This window comes from Ictalurus punctatus, chromosome 1, assembly GCF_001660625.3.
Source record: "Ictalurus punctatus breed USDA103 chromosome 1, Coco_2.0, whole genome shotgun sequence".
NCBI lineage: Eukaryota > Metazoa > Chordata > Actinopteri > Siluriformes > Ictaluridae > Ictalurus > Ictalurus punctatus.
In genome coordinates, this window is record NC_030416.2 from 11,810,142 (window position 1) to 11,835,982 (window position 25,841).

Consider the following 25,841-nt stretch of genomic DNA (forward strand, 5'->3'; position numbering starts at 1 on the left):
TCAACAAAAAGGGCTGCATTATTCTCCTTTTTTTTAATCATTTCTATTCACTTATTGCTTCAATTAAATCGTTCTGAATTCTGTTTGATAAGCCAGAAAACACAGTGGATGCTAACCACTGTGTTTTAACCAAATGTCTAGCTAACCCATCATCTTTCTCAGCAAAAGCATGTAATAGTTCTACATAGTTGCCATGATTAGAAGAGGTCGTACTCTCATAGTTAGCACAAAATGCTAATTGCTGTTTGGCTAGGAAGCAAGTTGCATTAATGAGGACTTATAAAATCTCTCGGTTTTCCTTTACCTTAGCATTGTGGAGGCTAACATTGTGTACCACTCTGTTTGAAAAGAGCGTGTTATCTTCTGTCCTGTCATTTGAAGCAAATCTTTTAGCTCCGGCATCGGTCTTCCATTATTTATCACTTCCATTTTTGAGAAATGTTTTAGCTTATATATAATCTTCAATTTTTACAGTCAGGGCAAAAAATAAAACTAAACGGACTGATGCGGTGCACTTGACTTTCTCTACTTGACTTTTTTAGCTAGCATATTACCCACAATGCCATTTGTCTGTAATACATGAAGAAGAAGAATAGCAGAACAAGCCCGTATGCTCACACATGCCCCCTTCAGTGAGGCAGAGGTACTGGCTGCCTCCTATCCTGCTTTTTCCACTGCGGCGTTATGTCAGATCAGCAAGACTAATATGTTATACACATACGTGAAATACAGACTATGGAATCTAAAGACATATAATAAAAGTGTGTACAAACATTACATTGGTTACATACAGAGAGATCAATTGCACGTGCTCCAGTTGAGCAAAAAAAATGAGCAGCTCAACCCATTTTGTGAGGGATTACGCAATCCGAGAGAAGGCTCAGCTCATCGCTGCCTCCCTTTGTGTCTTTCCCCCATATTTGAACAGGAAAATACACAAATTCAGTGATATTGACTATAAAAATCATGGGAATGATTGAATCATACAATAATTATATTTCTATCACAGATCAGTGGACAAATATTTATTTTTAATCATTATTTATTTTTTACATTTCATGATGACACCGGGGAAGCACTGCCTCCCCTGCCTCCCCTGACTGCACGCCACTGCTTTGATATGTACCACCATCCTAAACATTGTTGCAGACAATGTTGTTCATTGCTCTATTTTGTCCACTAGTGGACTCAATCTTTCAAATCATTTACAGTTGATTTTAGTTCACAACACAGATTTTACAGGTTATTTGTTAGTCTAGATGAACTGATATTCATGCAAGACTCACAGTACTGTTCAAGTCTTAGGTACCCTAATTGTTTTTATATTAAATTTTGTCGTAGATGTTTGCTTTATGTCTACATTACTGTCAGGTAATTTTTAGGATTTTTCTGTAAAATTTTCCATAAAAATTAAATATTACAGAGGAATGTTTGAACATCATTAAAGGAAGTAACATTTTTTTACTTTTTTACTTTTTACATGTCTTCTATAGTAGCAAGAAACTAAACAACTGCAACAGCCAAAGTGGTCAGGAGAACTGTGGCAGATTTTTCATGATGCTTGGAAAAATTTACCAGATAATTTCTTTATAAAACTGCATGAGTGTACGTCGTAGAACTGATGCAGTTTTAAATGCATAGTTTGGTCACAACATATATCAACTTGCTTTAAGCTGCTTACATTTATTTTTATAACTGTTAACTTCTCTGTTAACAGTTATATATGTAGAAAACTTTCATTTTGTTATTCTTGAAAGTATCTTTACACAATGTCTTTATGTGTGCCAAGACTTTTGCACAGTCCTGTATGTTTGACACCCCTGAAATACATACTTTTCTCTAGCTCCCCAAACTGCTCTAACGAATAAATGCATTATACTCATTACAGAAACAGAACTTGTGAAATATTGAAGTATTTTATTCATTCATAATTAATAGGGAAAACACACAAACAAACAAGAAACGTAGTTAAGTTTAATAAACTGGGCAGTAGCAGTGTAGCTTCAGTTCTGCATAATGTAAACTATGCTTGAAACAGTTCTTGTTTATTTGTTTATTTTTAAAATGTCATTATATGGCATACAAAAAATGGAGGAAAAAAATAAACTTTTGAGCATAGTTGACAATCTTTATGGTTTTCTTAATTTTTCTATTTTTTTCAATTAAAAAAATTTCTTAAGCTTAATCTGCTAGCTTCAGCAAATAAACAGCGAATAAAATATAAATGTGCATTATTATTATTATTATTACTACTATTGTTGTTACAGAAATATGTAATGTATAAGGTTATGTTCATTGTAGAGGTCATTAAAATTTACTCACAAACGTCTGCAAATTGCATTATATAAAACATGATTTATGATCGCAGAGTTGATTTAAAATGTGAAAATATTATTTGCAGTCTTTCAAGCAATAAACAATGGAATAAAAAAAACATTTTTAAGACATTAATAATAATAACCATTAAATAATAATAAACATTCACAGCTAATAAATTGCATACAGTATGCTCCGTGTTATCCACAGGTAAGGACACTCGGAACAATAGAGTATATTACCTATAGTGCAAGGCGATCCTAGTAAGTAATCTTACGGGGTGAAGAAAAGTGCCTCAGAACCATCCAAGTATGCCTGAAGTTAACAAATACAATGACAATTTCACAATTTTCCACTTCAAATAAATATTGTATGATATTTTATAGTTTTAAACATTTACATTTTCATGTTTAAACGTGCTCAATTGTAAGAAAATAGATTTAACCGTCACACATGGTGGTGTACCTCAATACATTATATTACGTGAAGAATATTTAATAATAAATCAGTAAATTACTCTCTCTACACTACTGTGAATATAGTTTTGTAGTAAATGCACCAGTTATAAGAACCGTTTTGTTCTGTTATAACCTGTTCCTGAGACTGACAATGACTTTGATGTGTTTATAAAAAAAAATTTTTAACTTTAGTATTTTGACTTAAATTGGGTGGAAGACTGGCCACTTTTTACACAAAGGGCAGATTTATTGATGCTTGCACTGTCAAATACATGACTGATGTGTGTGAATTTAATAAACAGATGCATGCTATTAAAAGCTGTCTAATATAAAACCACGTTGGATATAAAATCACTGATTTTTTTTTTTTTTTTTTGCTTTTGCCTTTATTCCATTAAATATATGATTTGTCCAACGTGACATGCCGTCACTTCAAAATTTATAGAAATACTGTTTTAATATTTATTTTGTAATATCCAATATATCCTTGTTTCCTGGTGGAAGGTGTATGTGGGTGTGCAGGTGGGAGAATGAATAAAAGATAGTGAAGGAATGGGACATGGAGTATTTCACCTTACTACTCTAGGGAGAAAATAACCTCATTGTGGTTTATAACAATGACTTTTAAAGATATGTTTATGTTTATGCTTATTAGATCAATTGAGCTGATCATATAAAGTAGGGAAAATCTTTTTTTTTTTTTTTTTTTTTCTGTCTCAAAGTGTAAAATGCGGAGTGGAGATCACTGTAATGAAGAAATTATTCAGATTTTTAAAGGCTGAGAGTAAATATTTACTTTGTCTTTGTATGCGGTACTTAATGTGCATGAAAGCCTTTTGCTTATTTCAGGTCATAAATGGCTCTTGTTGTTTCTAAATTGATTTGGATCCCTGAAGAAACCAAAATGCGAACATATTACATGCCAAATTGTATGAACTGTTATGAATTATTAGAGAGATTAAGAAATAGTAGAACAATAGGAGTCCCAAAGCATAGTAGTACAATTCCTTCATTTAATTTCAGACACAAAGGCTTGCATTAAAAAGGGTTTATGTTGCTCCAGGCATTTGTTAATTAGGGCAAAGTGAGGCTGTATTCATTTGTATGCACGTCTCTAGTGGATTGCCCTCTAAACTGGCAATACACGCCATCATAGTAGCTACAGCAGCTCTGTTTAGTGCTTCCTTTAATAAATCTGCCCCATGTGGGTATCATTATGGGCCTTCTCGTTTAGAACTTAGACTAGCCTTTAGACTGACTCTCTTCTGCTCTTCTCTGGTGCTTGTAAGAAGATGTAAGAAGTTTAAATGAAACCTATAGCGTGAGCTCTATGGGTTAGCACCAGTTTTGCCGGCCTCCTGTCCACTAAAATTCCACCATTGCAACTTTCTCTGTAGGGGAAGACACTGACACACTGGCCCCGCCTTCTGTCCGGGAGGACTGGGTGGGGCCGGAAGCTCCCTTTCTAGCGAATCCACTGGCAATGTCCTCAAAGGTCCGGCCTTTGGTCTCAGGAACCCAGAAGTAGGTAAACAGGAAGAACAATACAAGGAGGACGAGGAAAATGATGAAGACATATGGTCCACACAGGCGCTGGAGAGAAAGTCATTTTAACACTTTTATTTTGCCTTGTTTCTTCACACATAATTACAAGACTGTACTTGTGAAGAAAATATAAAATTTGAAGAAATTATTCTTCATGCTTAATGAGAAATGCATGTTGGAAAATATTTTTCGTTTTGTCCCATGTTTAGTAAGTCCCATGTTAAGTAATAATTGTAAAATAGGTAGGTTTGTAACAAACAAAAAGGAAAGTGTTCTTACCAGCAGGAGCGGGAAGCACAGACCCACCAGAAAGTTAGCCGTCCAGTTGGAGCAACCGCCCACAGCGACAGCAGCTGGTCGTGCACCTTGAGCAAAGAGTTCTGTTGCTATGAACCATGGGATTGGCCCTGGTCCAATCTCAAAAGTTGCCACAAACCCAAAAACAGCCACGATGGCCACGTAGCTTGCCGGTGGAATTTTACTCTGCCAAAGGAAAAAAGTGAAAAAACAATTTTAGTCGTCAGATGTCATGCTGAATACTTTGTAGTAGTAAGACAAGGGGACTTCTTAAGTCATGAACAGTTTTGCTACTGATCTGAGAGGCTTCATTGGTTTTAATAAATTGTGAGGAATCTCTGCTTGTAAAACATGACTGTATATTAACATTCCAGATCACAAATCTATATTAAATATACTGTATCCACTCCAGTTCCACAGAACAGAGCAGAAACAGTGTGTTGCATGGACAACACCAGAACTGATCCTTTTAACAGATATGCACCAACACAGATTTTGAACAGCCAAGAGTAATAAAGAAATTTGTTACATTTGGCCATAAACAGGTGCAAGTTTTGGTTATTTTAAATGTTACTTTTAATATCTGGCCCAAATATGGCAGAGACCCAGTTCAGACGTGGTGTAAGATCAATTCAGCAATGACCTCAATGCCACATTCTACATAATTATTCATTAAACTAAAGCAAACTGTCACAGAATTATAAAATAATGAAAATATGACTTTTGTCACTGCACCATTTTTTGTCAAGTCATTTTATTAAACAAGCAAACATAAAACCACAAACGTTTTTAAAAGTATAATAATGATTTAAGAGCAGGATTTAGGCATAAACCCTTCCTATTATTCATCACTGCTGTGGTTATTAGCTGAATGGTAATGTTCATGAGCTTGGTGAAGGTACACGCCCAGTTTGATGCCAGGTTAAACCACCTGATGACATATTTGTTGTTGTCTTCACTGGTAGCTTAGAAGGCAACTGGTTCTTGCTTCTATAGACCTAATCAGAATTTTGTACACAGTAGATGATCTTTGCAGTTATCCCTTGTATATATTTGTATTCGGACAATGGCTAGTTTTTAATAGTGGTGAATACAAATGTAACAGACTGAACAGAAACATTTATGATAATGGGGAATAAAATCTGTAACTAAATAATATACAGTTTGTGCTTTTGATCATTTTCTCAAATGTTTATAATATGTTATGATATTAATCTACTGACTGAATGATGGTCATCAAGCACAAACATGCCTGGTATCAGGGATGATATCTAGGGTTGTAGGTCTTAATTAGTATAAAACTATTGGTTGAACATGTTAGGGCAGGACTGAAAGTATGTTATGGTGGGTTTCAAAGTTGGTAATAGGTGATTTTTCTATGTGAACACTAACCCCATCTGGTGTTGCCTCCATGGTTCTATTGCAGTCAAGCGGGACTGGAGCTCCAGAAAGATTCTCTTCTTGTTGTCCACATGGGTCCTTATTACGGTCATCAAAAGGTACAATGATGACAAAAAGGCAGTATTAGCTAACATTATAACTGTACGTAATGGAGCAAATGTTTCACTGGAGCAAAAGTGTCATTAATTATAAACTCTTCTTCTATTAACTGAACCATTCAAATAGGTCATCCAACCAAATGGTTAAAATGCTGAGCAAAATATAATATATTTTAATACAAAATAAAATGTAAATCACCTCCAAATCACTTGAGGGCATTACTGTAAATTAACAAACATCTGTATGTCTGTAGACTATTTGTTGTTCTAAGTTGTTACTAACTTTCTTAATAAAATGTGAAAAAACCCTAATTAACAAACAAACATATATATATATATATATATATATATATATATATATATATATATATATATATATATATATCCAAATGTAAAAAATGTTGGACATTTTATTATTACTTCAGCCATACTGTTTCAGTCCCATAGTACATTTTAATCAAGGGCAATCCATTTACTTTTTAATATAAATAATATTTAAACAGAATGAAAATTCATATATCTTGCAATTTTACTAAAAGAGAGAGAAGAATCTGGATATAATTATGTCTAAATAATGTATGCCAGAAAGGGTTTACAGAAAAAAATTGATTTCTGTAGTAGATAGTTAAAATGAGAAATATGCTTGCGTTAATGTCTGACAAATGAGCAGAAAATGTGTAAGCAGTGTACAATGCAAAGTAAATGTTAGCTTTCACTCACCACCAATAACTGAAGAGCGATGGTAATGACAAGAGCACAAACGGCCATTCCACCCAATCCAATCATCTGAAGTGTCCTTCGTCCTGCCCTCTCCACCAGAAAGAGCTGATGCCCAACAGCAGAGTTAAGAGAGAAGGTCAGGATATTTCTGTGTATTTTGCTAAATTGTGACAATTATGATATTTGACACGTATATACGGTATATACAGTATTTAGTAATAATACATTATAAGGAAACGTAACATGCCGCAACAGACAGCACCTTGATCATGCAGAATTGTTTATATAGGACAAAAAACAAATGGTGCACATAATGGTTTTACAGAGGCTGTCAGCAAGGCCGATGTCATAACGTCAAACAGATCAAATAAACAAAGAACAGAAACTGTGGCAAGGAAATGAAAGATTGGAGAACTGAATCAGAGACAGGAGGAATAGTGTTTAGAGCCAACACTGCATAATACAACTGTCTTGTTACCTTGAGGCATCATTTTCATTTGAAGGTTTAAGCCTGTGATAGTGTATCATTATATAAGCTAACAAAGGTGTCATGCACTTACAGAGACCACGGTGAAGATAGTGTTGACTATTCCCGCTCCGATAGTGGCGTATGTTGGCTCGGTGATACCTGCCTTCGTGAAGATTTCTGTAGAGTAATAAAATACCTGGAGAAAAACAAACAGACAAACATTAGAGATAAGCTAATGAAGAAAAGGAAGTGGTGGAGGGAAGTTGCACTTCTTTCTTGCATTTTCAACATATTGGCAATTCTTTGGTATCTTGGATAGAACCAAGTTCTAAGCAGGACCCAGCAGGTTATGTTTAAAGAGTGCATATGGTACCTCCCATACCCCTAATGTCATTAGCATCTTGACTGGCATTTTAGATAGAAGAACAAATTTTAGAACAATATGAGTAACTACACTGACGATCTGTACTGCTGATGCTTGATTACGTAAACTCACGGCATTGATTCCAGACAGCTGCTGAGAGAGGTTCATGACGATGGCGATGATGATAGGCTGCCGGAAAAATGGGTTGCGGAACAGCTCCAGGATGGAAACTTTTTTTTCCATGGCCATCTTATTGGCTTCCTCTTTCATCTCCCGAACATCATCCTCAATATCGGCATTTCCACAAAGACGCACCAACACTGAGATATATACATAAATATTAAGAAAATAGTGAAAACAAGCTGTGCTAGTCTCATTTTGACGAATAGCCTGCCATGTTCTATGTACTACTTAGCAATGGATGTGCCACTGACCCAATCCATATCCTTTCATTTTCTAGTAAGAAAATTGTTTGTTGTAAGATTTCTTTTACTTAGTAATCTATATATCTATATCTACACATACATACAGAAATAGACACACAAAACCATTCCTATTGTTTGGGATCCTCCTGAGAGCCGGTTACTGGGCTACTGTCTGATCTGCGTTTGGCATGTTCTCCAAATGTCTATGTGGGTTTCCTCTGAATTCTGTGGTTTCATCCCACCTCCCAAAAACATGTCAGTAGAGAGATTGGCTACATTAATTGCCCCTAGGTGCAAATGGGTCAGTGTGATGCACTGGCATCCCATCCAGTGTATTCCCAACTCACACCCAGTGTTCTCAATATAGGCTCTGGATCCATCATGACCCTAACCAGGATAAAGCTGCTACTAAAGATCAATGAATGAACCTAAAGTTTAATGTAGTATAATCATTTTTAGCATCATCCATATACAGTAACAGCATAAGAATCTGTAGGTGATCTCTAATGGTGAGAGGAGACTCCTCTTACCTTCGCGAGCCTTGTCCTCCTGCTGCAGGTTGATGAACAGGTATCTGGGACTCTCTGAGCAAAACAGCAGCATGATGCTCTGCAGTACTGCAGGCAACACCGTCAGTCCCAGCAGCAGTGGCCAAAGATCTTGAGAACCTAGCAAGCTGTCCAAACCTAGGATCTGTCACAATAACCGTGTTAGTGTAGAATTAGTACTGTAAAGTTTAGAGAATTAAATAGTAACATTATGAAAGATCATAACTTTACAGTATAATACAGTATCATTCCAGTGAAGTAATAGCATTTGCACAAACAAGGTAACATAGTTCTAGGTGAGCATGTAGGAAAACGTCTGTAATGCTGCTTTGCTTGGAAGGACATTTCACCTGAGCTATGAGTATGCCAACAACAACGCCTAACTGGTGAAGGGTGCCAAACGCTCCTCTCAGTGCTGTTGGTGCGATTTCCCCCACATACATTGGTGTCAGTCCTGTATAGAAACCGCAGAAGATGCCAATGACCAAGCGGCCAAGAATCACCATCTCATACGATCGGGACAAGTTGGACAAGCCCATCAGTCCACCCCCGATCAGAGCCAAGATATTGCACAGGAGCATAGATTTACGTCTGTGTAAAAAAGAGGAAAGGGGGGAAATGACTGGGTAGTTCAATGGATTAAAAATACATGCAAACATACAGTGCTTTGAAAAAGTATTTCTTCTATTTTTGTGTATACCTCATACTAAATTGTTTCAGGAATTAAATCCAAGATAAAACAAAGGCAACCTGAGTAAACACAACATACCGTTTTAAATGATAATATTATTTACTGAACAAAAAAGTTATCTAATACCAACTGGGCCTGTGTGAAAATGTATTTTCCCCCCATAATTACTAATTCCCCAAATCTATGAAAGTGCATTCATAATGGGGCTCAGCTGGAGTAGACACAACCAGGCCTGATTATTGCAAACCCTGTTCAATCAAATCAACTCTTAAATAGAACTTTTTCAACAGCATGGAGTTGGTTAAAAGGGCTTACCCAGTAACACACTATGTCAAAATGTAAAGAAATTCCAGAAATGATGATGATGAAGGTGATTGAAATACATCAGTCTGGGTTACAAAGCTATTTCAAAGACTCTAGGACTCCAAAGAACCACAGTGAGAGACATTATCTCCAAATGAAAATACTCAGCACAGTAGTGAATCTTCCCAGAAGTGGCCGACCTTCCAAAATTCCTCCAAAAGCACAGCAACTACTCATCCAGGAAGTCACAAAAGAGCCAAGGAGAACATCAATGGAACTACAGGGCTCTCTTGCTTCAATAAAGGTCATTGTTCATGACTCCACTATCAGAAAGACACTGGGCAAAAATGGCATCCATGGAAGAGTGGTGAGGTGAAAACCTCTGCTAACAGAGAAGAATATTAAGGCTTGTCTGAATTTTGGCAAAATACACTTTGATGATCCTCAAACCTTTTGGGAGAATGTTCTATGCACTGGTGAGTCGAAAGTGGAACAGTTTAGAAGACAGGGGTCCTGTTACATCTGCCGTAAACCAAAAACAGAATTCCACAAAAAGACCATCATACCTACAGTCAAGCATGGTGGTGGAAGTGTGACGGTGTGGGGGTGCTTTGCAGTAATTGAGGAAAACATGAATTCTCCTCTCTACCAGAAAATCCTAAAGAAGGATGTTCGGTCTTCAGTCTGTAAGTTGAAACTCAAGCGCAACTGGATTATGCAGCAAGACATTGATCCAAAGCATAGGAGTAAATCCACCTCAAAAAAAGCTAAATTAAAATTTTGGAGTGGCCTACTGTATTCAAAGTCCTGACTTGAACCAATTGAGATGCTGTTGCAGGACCTTAAACGGGTAGTTCATGCTCGAAAACCCTCCAGTGTGGCTGAACTGCAGTTCTGCAAAGAAGAGTTGGCCAAAATTCCATGACAGCACTGTGAAAGACTGATGGCCAGTTATCAGAAGCTGGTTGGCACAACCAGATTTTATGTTGAAGGGAAGAATTAGTTTTTTACATGGGTGCTAAAGTGTTGCATAACCTTTTTTTACATCAATAAAAAAAATAAAATAAATAAAAAAAATTTTAAAAATGTATTGTGTGTTTACTCAGGTTGCCTTTGTTATATTTTGTTTGCAGATCTAAAACTATTAGTATGAAATATACACAAAAACAGAAGAAATCAGGATGTACAGCAAGACAGGATCCTGATGTACAGGATTGTTTAATAAAATATCCTAATGATAGTTTAAGCCAGTAGAATTTCTCAATCATCAAAATGTGATAGCTTCTCATTTAACACGAGTGTGAAATTTTGGAGGTGTTTAAATAATAAGCCAGCAATGGTTTTATACAGTTCTAGCCAGTTCTGTGACAGCGTCAAATGAAAACCTTCATTTATTAATTTTACACTATTTTTCACTTTATTTGAAATTTTGTAAATGTGCTAGTTTGAATTTTATATCAAACATTTTAATCATTATCATGATTTTACCATTGTGTACAAGACGACTATATATGAAAGAAATGAGGGTCTATTGTACAAAAAAATAATCTGCTATTTTTTTTGCAGACTATATATATATATATATATATATTATATATATATATATATATATATATATATATATATATATATATATATATATATATATATATATATATATATATAGAGAGAGAGAGAGAGAGAGAGAGAGAGAGAGAGAGAGAGAGAGAGAGAGTCTGCTAAAAAAAATAGTAAATAATTTTTTAGTACAATAGACCCTCATTTCTTTCATAGTGGGATCACTCAGCCTAGAAGCCAGCCACTGGCTCACATTATTCAGCCCATTAAAGTCTTATTCTTATGTCTGCACTTTTAACTTTATATACTCCCAAGCATCATTTGCGCTCCTCTCAAGCTGTTATACTGGCTGTCCCAGTAGGGGACAGGGCTTTCTCGTCCTATGCGCCAAGACTCTGGAATGCACTCCCTGCTCATATTAGAGATATAGAGAATTTAAGCATTTTTAAATCTAATCTAAAAACTCATTATTTTTAGGTTAGCATTTTCTTAATGGTTTTAACTATTTTGTATTCAAGTTTATATTTAGTTTTTGTACATTTTGTGTTTTTATCTGTGTATTTTTATTGTATTTTCTTGGTATTTTCGCCTTGAGAAGCTGCTTTAAAGGCATTATATAAAAATAAAGTTTATTATTATTATTATTATTATTATTCTCAGTAGCTCACCTCCCGAACTTGTTGACCAGAGCTCCTACAGAAAGAGCACCAACCATGCCACCAACACTGAATATAGCTACAGCAAAACCCCACAAAGTAGTAATGGTGGAGACTTCCATGGCTTGGCCGTAGCGCTCTAGAGAAGCATTCCTAAAAAAGGCCTGTATTTTCTGTTCATTTTAGCAGAGAATATGGAAGAGAGAGAGAGTGAGAGAGAGAGAGAAAGCATAATAAATCTCACAAGCAAACATCTACTTATAGATAACATGCATTTAAAAGGGTGCAATAGAAAGAAAGTTTTAATATTTTTTATTATTATTATTATTATTTTAAGATTATTGTTATTGTTATTATTATTATTGTTGTTGTTGTTGTTGTTGTTGTTATACCAAATAAGGTGCATTGATGACTCCTGTGTTGTAGCCAAACTGCAGAGAGCCAATGACTGCCGTGGACACACAGAACAACAAGTGACCAGTCACCTTTCTCTGCAAACGAAGGAATAAAATCAACATTTATGAAGTCAAAGATAAATGCACAAGAACGAGCGGAGATTAGAGAATATAAGAGCAGGAAGAGGACGGCTGAATAAAACACAAAGTGGCCAAGAAATTAGATTAGTGAGGAAAATGGGGCTGGTGTACTAAGAGCGCATACACACACACACACGCAGAGTTACAAAATCCTGGCAGTTTATAGAGACATTTTCATTTCTGCATCTCCTACTTCATGGGGAAAAAACATCTCTATTCCAGCAGGTTACAAAATAAAGTAAGCAATCAGAATGAATGTAAGAAGAAGTGAAAAGAACTCTGACTGGTTGTCTTTATATTTAAATAACTACATATATAAACCTCTCTGAGATTTTTGAACTTGACAGAAAAAAGGTTTATGCATTTATGAATCTTCTAAAAGGCCAAGTCTACCCTGGAAAAAAAATCCCATAATTGATTTAAATGAGCTTCAGTAAAGACCCCCTCCCCCCTCTAACTATGAAGACAGTTCAGTGTCTGTTTTCTATGTTGAAATATTGTGTAACATAATTGTCTCACACTAATGAGCACACACATATCTGACATTGTGCCACACGCTATGCTTAGTACAATTCAAGCTTAAGCTCAGTCATTTATTTGTTTTTAGTGGTTAAAAGCATTTGAAATATATGCTGCAGATAAATACACCGAACAACCATAACATTAGAAACCACCTGACTTCACTTCACAGCAACCACTACTCCACCGTCACATAACCACCCACACCTGTTAACAAGGACCTGTGTGTATATAATCTCAGCTTTCACCGCACTCCTGGTCTGGCTTTGTTTGTCTCATGTTTGTCATGGTATGCTCCCTCACCTCATCTGTGTTGTTTTGTGTTTACCTGCAAGTGAACTGTATCTGCACATGCATCCGTCTCCATAATCGTGACACTAATATTGTGTAGTTCCCCCTTGTGCCACTGAAACAGCTATGACCCGTCGAAGCATGGACCTTCCACTCTGAAGGTATGTTGTGGTATCTGGCACCAAGACATTATCCCACAGAAGCTCGATCAGATTGAGATCTGGGAAATTTGGAGGCCAAGTCAACACCTTGAACTCTTTGTCATGGACTCAAACCATTCCTGACCATTTTTTGCAGTGTGGCAGGACACACAACCCAAAGTTTCCCATAAGAACGGCTTGCCTTCTTCCCATAGTGCATCCTGGTGCCATCTCTTTCACAGGTAAGCGGCACACACACACCCTGATATCCACATGATGAAAATGTGATTCATCTGACCAGGCAACCTTCTTCCATTGCTCCATGGTCCAGTTCTTATGCTAACATGACCATTGTTGGTGCTTTCGGAGGTGGACTGGGGTCAGCATGGGCACTCTGACTGGTCTGCAGCTACGCAGCCCCATACTCAGCAATCTAAGATGCAATGTGTGTTCTGACACCTTTCTATTATAGCCAGCAGTAACTTTTTCAGCAATTTATGCTATAGTAGCTCTTCTGTGGGATCAGACCAGATGGGTTATCCTTCACTCTCCATGCACATCAATGAGCCTTGGGTACCTATGACCCTTTTGCTGGAACACCCCACAAGACCTGCTGTTTTGGAGATGCTCAGACCCTGTCGTCTAGCCATCACAATTTGGCCCTTGTCAAAGTCACTCAGATCCTTATGCTTGCCCATTTCTCCTGCTTCCAACACATCAACTGTGAGAACTGACTGTTCACTTGGTGTCTAATATATCCCACCCGTTGACAGGTGCCACTGTACCAAAATAATCAATGTTATTCACTTCACCCGTCAGTGGTTTTAATGTTATGGCTGATCAGTGTATAATCTCCCTCTGTCTCTCTAAAAATATATGTTTAAAATTGATTCACATAAATTACCACGCTTTTTTTTTTTTTTTTTTTTTTTTTTTTTTTAAATTGTCTCCAGTAACACTACTGTTGACTTTGCCCATGTCCTGTTTCCTTGGGACATAAGGAGCCTGAGGGTAAATATGAATTATTCAGTAACTACAGTATGAATACAAAAAAAATGTACATTTGAAAAACACAAGCACTAGCCTACAGAGACATTGAAAAAAGTGATGTGGTAAGATGAATTGTCCTTCACATACATGCAAGGGCATTAAGAAAACAATACAGGCCTGAATGTTCAATTTCTAAAGTGACAGCATCTTTGTTATGCTGGCACTGTTTGAATCTACTTGTCCCCCTACAGGGAAGCATCTAGAACCCCAATTTCTTTCCACTTGGTAACTGTGTCCTCCACAAACAACCAGGACATAAATCACCAACAGGGGAGCTGGACATTACTTGTACATATCATGATATCATATCAAGATATACGTTGTAATTATGCAATGTTCCTGACAGTATTAATATCACAATTAGAGCTGAATATTAGGCTTTGGATGAATTACATAGTGATTAAGTAGATCTATACTGCAGGTACATGCATTGAAATATATTAAATATTGGGGGAAAAAAATCTGTGAACCATTGTGACATAGGTAAGATATATAACTTATAACTGCATTATGTGAACAAAAAACAAAACTACAATAAACCACAATTAAACACACGTCACAGAGAAATACACACACATACACACATACATGCATGCGCGCACGTACACACATGCATGCACACAGGGCAGCTGTGGGGAAATAGTCGACACTGATATCATCATATAGTGTGTATTATACTTCAAACTACTATAAGAAATATAGTAAGGAATATAGAAGAAATAGTAAAAATGTGATGCAACTTACTTTGTTGCCATCTCCCATCTTCTCCATCTAGACACTGGTTACAAAATCCAAACTTATGAAGTTTGTCTGTCAGCTGCACAAACTACTTCTCTGAAAGAGAAATGACAAAAGGCGTTACATATAATGTGGATGTGGTGACAGAAAATTGTGTTTGATAGGTTAGCTCTAGAGGATAGTCATTTCCTCTAGCGGATGTCTGGTTTGTGCTGCTGTTATTGTATGATTTCATTTCAGAGCTGTAGCCATGAATGCAAAAGAAGGATGCCTGAAAAAAAACAACAACAAATTCTACCTACCAGACATAATAAATAAAGCGTTAAGCCGATACATAAACCACCTCTCGATTCATATGAAAGGTAATTCATTGACAAAATATAACTTGAAGTTGGTCAGGTTTCAAAGTGAAATTATATCCTGAGAACAATAATGCTACCAAACTGGACTTTTCCTTGCTTATGAGATGCTACACATGCTTTGCTCCTCTAGTATGCATATTTAACCTGGAGAAGCTGCATGTGATGTGCCTTAGTTTTTAATGTTTTAAAAAGGTACCCCAGTGGTTCTTAAGGTCCAATCCTACATTTTAAATCATTTTAAAAGCATACTATATTCACATTTCTAGGTGAAAGGTACATACTAAACACACAAAAGCCATTTCCTTGATAGTAGTGAAGAGTATAATGTTTGGTACCTTTATTTGAGAGTGTATGGATGTAAGGAGAGAAAACAAACATAGAAAGACATACCTGATTTGAAATAACAGCAACGTCCCTTGTTTAACCTGTTGATTGACTTCATGCACTTTTGATTTTATATCAGAGGTTCAACTTCATCAGCTTCCTGTTACATTTCCTATTGTGCAAATGTAGCACGCCTGATGACGTTAAGAGCACTAAATGTTCACAGTGCTCTAAAACTCCAGGATTGGGCATATGGTCAAGGCTACAAAGTTCAGGAAGACTGGTCATACCACACACTTTTGAAGTTAGGTTGTGTGCAAGCAAGGCATTGACATGCAACTTGTATAATTGGGCATCCTACACTCCATCCCACCTCAAATTGCTGTATGAAATAAAGCCTTTGACTCTTGGTTCCACAACAATGGGACATGGCGCTCATTTTAGTCATGTGCATGAGCTAGTAGGAGGCGATCAGAGATCTGTAAACAAACAGTCCTCTATTAGAAAGCTGAGTTGCATCAACAATGTGTTTAAGGGAGTAGAGTGAATGACTACTTCCTGGATGTCCTGCAAGTGACGAGATGTTATCGATTTGTGATGTCTAAAAGTTCCCCTCAATTCCTTTTTGTTGCACAATACAAAATATAAATTCCTACCTGCTGTCTCTAATATGTTCCTGTGCATTGTTTTGCAAAGTGACCTGCCCCACCCCCCAACCTCTCTTACACCCTTATAATCGCATGTGCACACTACACATTGTGATTCATGCTACATTAAGACCTTGCTGTCCCCTTACTTATATTGGAAAATATACTGCATATACTGTGCACTATATAGCCAAAAGTATGCGGACAACTGTGTAAGAAATTACAGTTTGGCTCTCAGCAGATTCCACCCCGAAATGTGTCAAGATAAGCTTGTTCCCCAAAAAGGCATCATTAACAAACGGGACAATTCACTTCATCCTCAGTAATATGTGTATAATACCACCTAAAGTGATTCACACCGTTATAGCATAGGAGCAGCAATGGGACATCAAGAACCACCCCTGTACAAAGGGTTAGGTTGCCGCAATTATCATTCAGAAAGACATCTGTCTTGATAATCCTATCACCTCACCGTTTGGGGGTCACAGCTGTAACAACAGATGTTCGACATCCACTTCATTGTTACTTACGTCTGATAATCACGCCCAAATGTTGATCTTCCCCAAACTGTTGCCACAAAGTTGGAAGCACACAATTGCATAGGATGACTTTGTATGTGGCAACATTACTAGAACTACAAAGCTCAAACATGTTCCACTATGACAATGCACAAAGCGAGGTCGATGAAGACATGGTTTGCAAAGGTTGGAGGTGCTCTTGCCTGTAGATAGTTATTCTTACATTCTTACATGAGACCTAGAATACTACATCATGGCTGGACCATTGTATCAGTACAGCTGATGCACATTCCTCACTGGAGGGTATGAGTATTTTATATGGGGCAGCAACAGCTAATAATACATCTGCTGCTATGACAATAAATGTTGGACATTTCACTGCCCTATCCAGTAATGATAGCAATGCCAATACAATAAAACTGGACTGGTCAATCCTCACAAAGGAAGACATATTAGCTTAATTATATTTATACAGACAAGCTCCTGAGCAATATTCATTTACATAGGGATGCAATAATGTGCAGTGATGTTAACTGTAAAGATGTGAAACATAGGACAGATTTCTCCTCTATGTATAATGATATAATTAGTTATATACAGAATATCAGGCCAGGCTGGAGTAAGTATGCAGCTGAGAACCATGCTGAAGCTTGAGAAGCTATTAAATCATGGTGTATGGCAGGTAGATCCAGACAAGGGCCTGAGCTTGAGTACAAGAAACTTACAAATGCAAGATATAAGTATGCTATTAGTTTCATTTGTAAAATAATAATAATAATAATAATAATAATAATAATAATAATACTAAAAAAATGAACAAGCACTGAGGGCTGATTCTATGGCCAAGAAGATTTTAAATAACAATGTTACTGATTTTTGGAAAGCGGTAAGAATTCTGAGCAATTGCAGAATATCTTTTCCATGCACTGTAGATGGAGTCTCCTGTGCTGGTAATATATAATATAAACTTTTTTTGATGATATTAACTCATTAACATTAAATGGATATGAAATATACTACTCTACAAATATATTTTTGTGTAATATATACTTTTTTTTGTCAACCCATCTTTATTTAAATCTTTCAACGGTGGACTTGCGCTTTAATTCAGCTCGAGCAGTGCAGCAAAAATAAAATTAGACTCGACGCTGAAACTCCCGTTTCAATGCTGCAGCATCTGGTATAAAACTTTAGCGGGGCAGAGCTTATGAATAAAGTTTTTATTTGTATTTCCTTCATAATTGTGGAATTAATTATTATTAATTTAAAAGTAGGCCTAAAGGCAGAACTATCGGTATTGGCCGATATCACTCTGAATAATTGGTTATCGATATCGGCTGAGAATTTTAGTATGGGTGCATCTCTATTCAAGCTGCTTATAATGATGCAATGAGAATTTTATTAAAGAAACCAAGATGGCATGGTGCGAGTGAAATGTTTGTGGCTGCAGGAGTTTTAAGAAATGTTATGTATAATTCATTTTCTGGCTCAACAAGTCTGAAAATGAAATCATTGTGGGCTTATTGAATATAAGGATCAGCACTATACGCTATGAATCCAAGCTGTGGAGACGTTGGTACTGTTGCATCTTTGTAACATGCTGATTTGTATGAATTATATATTTTTTTTATTATTATTATTATTATTTATTTTATATGCATGTTGCTCATTTTATGTATTCTCTGGTATTGTAATTGGACCCAGAGTCTGTAATGAAGTTTTTGATTTGATTGATTTTTGTGATCATTTGTCTGTAATTGTAGAGTAAGTCGAAATGGAGATTATCGAGGGAAGTGACGGAAAGTCTTCCAGTATCAGTATCATTACTCATAATTATCAAGTGATAGTCACATACCCTTTCACACGAATGTGAAATGTCCCACATGCATATTGTGGGATATTTCTGCATGAGAGAGTGCAATGTGAAAATGTTTCATATTTATTAGAAAGCCAATGTAATTTATAGAAGGTCTTACTTGGGAATGGAGATTGACACCAAGATGCAGCTTAAAACATGTTCTGAGAGGAACAGAGAACCACATGCTTAAAAACAATACATTAATATGTTTGTATTATTATTATTATTATTATTATTATTATCATCATCATCATCATCATCATCAATTCACATGAACCTCTTTTTCACCGTTCTAACTAGGTTAAGGATCAAGTAACACATAGGAAAACACATTATGTGAACTGAAGTAACTGAAACTAGCTACATTGCATAGTTACACTGACTTATGAGAGACTCAAATTGAACTTGAGTTTATAAAACAGCAAGTTTGATTCTGATTGATTATTTTACCTAAATTGTCATGCTTAGATATGTAAATGGTCTACATATTGTCCCATCATTTATTCTTGCAATGTCGCACACATTCATTGGAGCAATTTAACGTAATGCATCTACCTACTGGCATGCTTTTCTGGACGTGCACTGGAGAACCTGGAGAAAACCCACACAGACATGCACAGAAACTCCACACAGACTGTAGCCCAAGCTCAGGACTGAACACGACACACTGCACCACCGTGTCCAGTGTAACTTCATATTGCCACAATCACAGCTATTCTAATACAATCTATCGTAATTCATAATTGATGAGTTTACATTAAATTGCCAGAGCACCCCCCTCCTCCCCTCCAACTAAACTCTTCCTCAAGCAGAGGTATAAAATGTGTTTGACCATTTCTATCAAAATGTTTTACAAGTTTGGCGGTGCTGAGATAAGACTGCCTATGTGGTCAAACTGAAGTCATTAATGGTGGAAAGAAATGTCGCAATCATTACGGCTTCATTATTGCAAAAATATTTAGGTGTTGCAAACAATACCCAGAAGTTTTGAAACATTTTTTCCTCATAACAGTTTAATTTTGCAACAATTCTTTTAAAAAAAGCATTTTGGTGACATTTGACTGCTTGTACTAGAACCTACAGTATATTATACTGTATGCTGTTAAGTATGTGGATACCTGCCCATCACACCCATACTGTATGTGGTTTTCCCCAAAACTGTTGCCATAAAGTTAGAAGCACACAATTGTATAGGATATCTTTGTATGCTGTAACATGACAATTTCTGTTCACTGGAACGTAGGGGCCAAACAAGACTGGAATCTGTTCCAGCAGGACAATGTCCCTGAACACAAAGCGAGCTCCATGAAGACATGGTTTGCCAAGTTTAGAATGGAACAACTCGAGTGGCTTGAACAGAGCCCAACTGAACAACCCCACTGAACACCTTTGGGATAAACTGGAATGACGACTTCTACAATTTAAACATTTACAATTCAATTCATAACTTTTTTTTTTTTTTTTTTAAATGAGTTAAGATATTTAGTATTTTGGTGCAAATATTAACCCTGCCTCTCTCATAAAAAACTAACAAGCCTCATTATTTAATCAGTACATTGGTAGCAAGTCACATCATGGATGATAAGATGATTGTAGATGCTTTGGATTGATGCTTTTGTAACAATTTTTTTTAATAGAGCAAGAGTGTTTGTCCATTTTAATAAAACACATCAAAATTGTAAATAAAAAGAAAATAGTCAATTATGATATTATGATAGAAACTTGTCATTAAACTGATCTCCTGGCAATGAGATGATGCAACTTACACTGAAACTGAACTTTGAAATTATAAAAGCATAGCAAGCACTAAATTTCCTTATCCTTTTCTTTACTTCCACTTTTAATTCTCTAAAGATTACTGTAAAGGTCAAAAGTTACATTCACCAAGGCTTACAACATTAAAACTCAACATTACATTGACCATGTTAAGCCAGTTAAGGTATCTACTCTTATTTCCAGAAGAGGCCATTTCCAAAGTAATAGCTAAAAGACAGATTTAGTTCAGCTTTACTGTGAATCAAAAGCTTACGTACACTTAGGGTTAGTATTTGGTGTCACTGTCTTTTAATTGCTTAACTTGGTGTTGCTTCAGTAATTCCAGACAACCCATCTTACTCATGGTGCCATCTATCTCCACCAGTTCCTCATTTCAGTTCCACACCCCTACCTCCATGATGCTGCCACCACCATGTTTCATAGTTGGATAGTGTTCTTTGGATTAAAAGCCTCACTATTTTTCCTCCATACATAGCGCTGACCATTATGTCTAAACAGTTCATTTTTTGTTTAACCCTTAAACGCATATGTGTTTCGCCAATCATTATTACATATTCAGGTTGTTCGTGACCTGGAGTTTATATCTAACGCAGATGGATCTCTAAACTGCCCCAATAGTATAAAACTATCCTAATACTTTATAAGCAATTACAAAATAATAAAACAGTATATTTAGTAATATTTTGACATTTTATTCGTCAATAAACATTTAAAAATATATACACCATTAAAATTCCGCACTTAACTCATGCACTAAAAGAGTGAAAGTAGCCATTGTAGCATTTCCATTCAATCGTTTCAGTTGAACAGCAATAAAAATCATTCAAACACTAATTCTAAAATATGGTTTAAAAATCGAAGACATGTTCATGTTCCATGTTTGTCAATGTCTGTTTTGCTAATCCTTTTTCCAGCAAGCTTTACTTACTTTATTTGAAGGATGCAATTTGAGGAATGTCCCTGTAATCGATTCAGAATGTGTGTATATGTCACTTAAAATATTGAAACATTAGCGATACTGACTCAACACACGTTTATTAATCAGTAGTGAGCACCAAACCACGGTTACCCTTTTATCGCACATAGGAGATCCATCCATCCATCCATCTTCTATACCGCTCATCCTTTTCAGGGTCATGGGGAACCTGGAGCCTATCCCAGCGAGCATCAGGCACAAGGCGGGGTACACCCTGGACATCCATAGCAGGGCACACTCACACACCCATTCATACACTATGGACACTTTGGACATGCCAATCAGCCTACCATGCATGTCTTTGGACTGGGGAGGAAACCGGAGTACCCGAACTTGACTTCTGGAGGACCAAAAAATATTTTTCTGAGGTCTTGGCCGAGTTTGGATTTTACAGCCACAGACTGATGCACTCCCAATGAACTCCTAATTATGACAACTGGCCAATCAGAAGCTTGTAAAGGCATTACATCAATTTCTAAAATCTTCCAGACTGTTTAAAGAGACAGTGAACTGTTGTATGTAAACTTTTGACACTGGAATACCGATATAGTAAATTAGAACTGAAATAACTGTCTCTAATTAATTGTTTTAAAATGATCTCTTAAATGAATAAATTAGATGCCCTGACTGATATGCCAAAGAAATGTATGTATGGTAATATGAAATGTGTGGAGTTGTAAAGAACTGAGATTAAATATCCTTAACCTGAGTGTATATACATTATTGTTTTAAATTGATATATTGAGGAAGTCAGACACAACATAGCTGCTTTTAATTTTTTCTTTCAATATTTTGTATATTATTGCTCAGCAAAAGCTCCTGTTTAAAAAAAGACATTTTTAATGGTTTATAAATAATGGTTTATAAATGAGTTTACACACACAATTACTTGCTATTATCCACAGCACGCATTAACTGCCAGCACACAATGGGCCTCGTTTATCAATCTTTGAGTAAAGCCGTGTCTGTAAAATTTGCTATAAATGTAAATTTTCCGCTGGATTTACAAATATTTCGGTAAAGCTGACTCACCGAAACATGCGAAGAACATTCCCAGAACAGCTCTTTCACATTTAGGCGACACCTACAAAACTTCAAGTGCACAGAGCTGTGACAACGAAGTAAACAACCAGGGTGAAGTCAGAAACAGAAGTAGAAATTTTGCATATTTATTTATTTTTTTTTTTACTCAAAACGAAAGATCATGGTAAAGGCAGAAAAACAGAAGTGGAAAATATTTCTATGCCAAAAAATATTTCACACCACAGCACTTCTTTTCTTATACAGTCTGTACAGGATTTCGCAGTTTTTTCGTGATTGCTGCGGCCAAAAACGCTAGATTTTGCTGATTTTTCAACATTTTCGACGCAATTTGCAGAGTATTTTGTGCATTTTTGTGAAAAATAATAGAATTGATGAAATTGCAATTGCTTCTCTGTTTTTAAATGTGACCTTTTGCTATACTCGTGTTCAACATACGTGAATCGAAGAGGGCTTTGGTTGAATGTGTGTTGTGATGACGTCACACGTGTCTTGGCCCAAATCTTTGAAAAATCTGTGGAAATTTTGAAAAATTGCCAGCGCCTCTGAATATTGCTGCGTTTCCTTGAGTTTGTGTTAATTTCTGTAATCGCAAAAGGAATGATTATAAATTAATTATTAGTTTTATTTGGCTTAATACATGGGTTTAGGTCATTTCAATTTCTTTAATTTTTACATTCCTTAATTAATGTCAACAATATACAATTCTCTCCAAATTTAAGAGGAATGGTACAGCCAATTTGTTTGTTTGTGTTATAAACCAAAAAGACATTTGAAATCAAAAGATAGATATGCCTCTTTCAGTTGTTTGTGTTTTTTGGGGGTTTCTCCTTTCAGTCTCCCCTTCAAGGGGGTATTCCTGAAAGCAAGTTATGCGACTTACCTGGGTAAGAATTTCGGTTCCAAAAACAGAGGTAACTTTCAGGGTATGTAAACAGCCATAGCAACTTACTCTCTGAACATAATCAACTCTGAAGCAGGTTATGTTCCAGGGTTAGTTTGTTTCAGACAGCTGACAGTGCATTCACATTATACAGCTCCTTTGAAGGCAGCTAGGAAATTAATGAATGATAATTCAGTATGACTGATAACATAAATGTCTGTAATACATACACAGACCAGATATTTTGAACCAGGGCGACTGAAGTAAATTTTTACACTGCCAAGATTCTGTGTCGAGGTAGATGGAGCCTCTTCTGTACAGGAATCCCCAGCCATAATCTTTAAGGTAACGATGACAAGTTTTAATAAATCACATCTTTAAATAAAGGGAATGCATTATATGTTATACCTCTGTGGGCCTCCCAGCATCTTCAGTTTGTACTTCTGTCAAAGCAGGTGGTCTCTTCATCTTCATCCTACAGTACACATTACTAATGGTCTAGCAAACAAACAATACCTGAACACAATAATCACTTACAACTGTGGCAGTATGTGCTGTTGCAGAAGGGTCAATTAATACAATGTGTCCATTAGCAAGTGTAAGAAAATATCTGTTAAAAAAAAGATGATTCTTATATTTCATGAAGAAATTTATGAAATATCTTTTTGGAGAATGTTTGTGTTTCATTTTGAATTGGGTCCTGAAGGATTACACCTGATAAAATGTAAAGCCTACTATATTATTAGTACTGTGTACAATGTTAATAAATTGATGGAGGGCTAAAAGTAAAGGCATATCTATTAAATGTTATGGCACGGGTCTAATAGGATCAGAGTTCGATTTTGCTTCACAATGAAAGTTTTCAGATATTTATGAACATATAAACTAGTGCATTTACTCAATCCGTTACTTTTTTTCAAACCAACTGACTGTCCGATACAGCAATGTTGCTTTCTTTTTGTTATAAGTGGCTTATATTCCTCATAATTCTGCTTTGCTAAAGTATGCAGCTCACTTTCTCACCCTTGGTTTCCATGGTGACTCCTGATCCTGATCCATTGACAAGGTCTACATATACTTATTGTGCATATGCGTTAACTCTGAGTTACCAGGAGAAGGTTGATTGAGCTTACTCCTCACAGGTGTTCTGGAACTGGAAACCCCAGAGTAAGCGTTGTTTGGGTTAATCAACCTAGAGTTCAGGGTTTATGTAAAGCTAAGATAACCTTGCTTTCTGGAATACCCTCCTGGAGGTGAAATGCATGCTGGATTTTAAGTTAAGGGCTGGTGATTGACTTGACCAGTCTAAAAGCCTTCACATTTCCCCCACTGATAAAGTCCTTTGTTGTGTTGGCAGTGTGTTTCCAATCATTGTTTTGTTGCATGATAAAGTTCCTCCCGATTAATTTTTATGAATTTCTGTGTAAATTGGCAGGCAAGATGTTCCTGTAAACTTCTACATTCATTCTGCTGCTACCGTCATGAGTTACATCAACATTTTTGGCTCATCTCTGTATGTCTTTGTGAACTCCCAACTGGTGAATTCACATTGCTGATGAGTGGTTTGCATCTTGTGATATGGCCTCTATATTTCTGCTCTCAAAGTCTTCTTGAAACAGTGGATTGTGATACCTTCACCCCTGCCCTGGGGAGGACCTTGAGGTCACTGACTGCTTTTGGGGTTTTCTTAACAGCGCTCACAACGTTTGTCATCAGCCGTTTTCCTCGGCCCACTTATTTGGTGTCTATTGCTCAGTACACCAGTGGTTTCTTTCTTTTTCAGGTCATTCCAAGTTTCTGTATTGGCTATGCCCCATGTAGTGCCTCTGATAGATTTTCCTTTTGTTCTCGGCTTCAAGCTGGCTTGCTTTTCTCCCATAGACGGCTCTCTGGTCTTCATGTTGGCTTATCCTTTTTAAACAATAAATGCAGTCTTCACAGGTGAAACTGACGGCTAAAACTAAGAGTAGATGTTCAGAGCTATTTATTGTTTAAATGATAAATCTAACAGGACACATCAGGGTAACAAGAAACTGTTAGTCTCATGTTCCAGTATTTTTACTTGCCTACAAATTGGGTGGTCTGATACAAAATGTGCCATGTTCTATCATTTACCACACACAAACACCAGGAAACAAAAGCTTAAATTCTTAACTCTCCTCATATTTATCTTTTGATCTAAAACCCAAACGTCTTCAGTCTACAGCAAAAAGTATAACATAATAATTGAATTGACCTGTTGCAGTTCCATTAGTGTCAGAGCTAGTGAACTAGCATAAGGATGTGTTTTAGAAAGATAACCCATATTTTATATAAATATATATATATATATAT

The 25,841-nt window shown here is 36.4% G+C and overlaps 1 protein-coding gene across 2 annotated transcripts; it reads right to left on the reverse strand.

Annotated features, from left to right (window-relative positions):
- Positions 1 to 1,897: 1,897 nt before the first annotated feature.
- Positions 1,898 to 25,823, reverse strand: slc2a3b (solute carrier family 2 member 3b). 2 transcript variants are annotated; one of them, XM_017474757.3, is made up of 12 exons: positions 22,616 to 25,823; positions 15,129 to 15,218; positions 12,241 to 12,339; positions 11,861 to 12,021; positions 8,992 to 9,232; positions 8,624 to 8,786; positions 7,801 to 7,988; positions 7,396 to 7,500; positions 6,836 to 6,940; positions 6,009 to 6,095; positions 4,599 to 4,802; positions 1,898 to 4,367 (listed from the first exon to the last, which is right to left on the reverse strand). In XM_017474757.3, exons 2-12 carry the CDS (start codon positions 15,153 to 15,155, stop codon positions 4,140 to 4,142), a joined length of 1,608 nt encoding a protein of 535 aa, XP_017330246.1. In that variant the 5' UTR covers positions 15,156 to 15,218; positions 22,616 to 25,823; the 3' UTR covers positions 1,898 to 4,139. The 2 variants fall into 2 exon arrangements, with proteins under 2 accessions (XP_017330246.1, XP_017330238.1); XM_017474749.3 differs by lacking the exon at positions 22,616 to 25,823 and adding an exon at positions 15,875 to 17,541.
- Between the last annotated feature and the right edge of the window lie 18 nt (positions 25,824 to 25,841).

Bases quoted from the DNA above. Each gene is read 5' to 3' on its own strand.
- slc2a3b (XM_017474757.3), bottom strand. From the start codon at position 15,155: ATGGAGAAGATGGGAGATGGCAACAAA. The intron at 8,787-8,991 runs GTGAAATGTCCT...TTATTGTGACAG, and splicing joins TTGGCATACTCATAGCTCAG to ATCCTAGGTTTGGACAGCTT. The intron at 4,803-6,008 runs GTTAGTGTTCAC...TTCCTTTGGCAG, and splicing joins TGGAGGCAACACCAGATGGG to AGTAAAATTCCACCGGCAAG.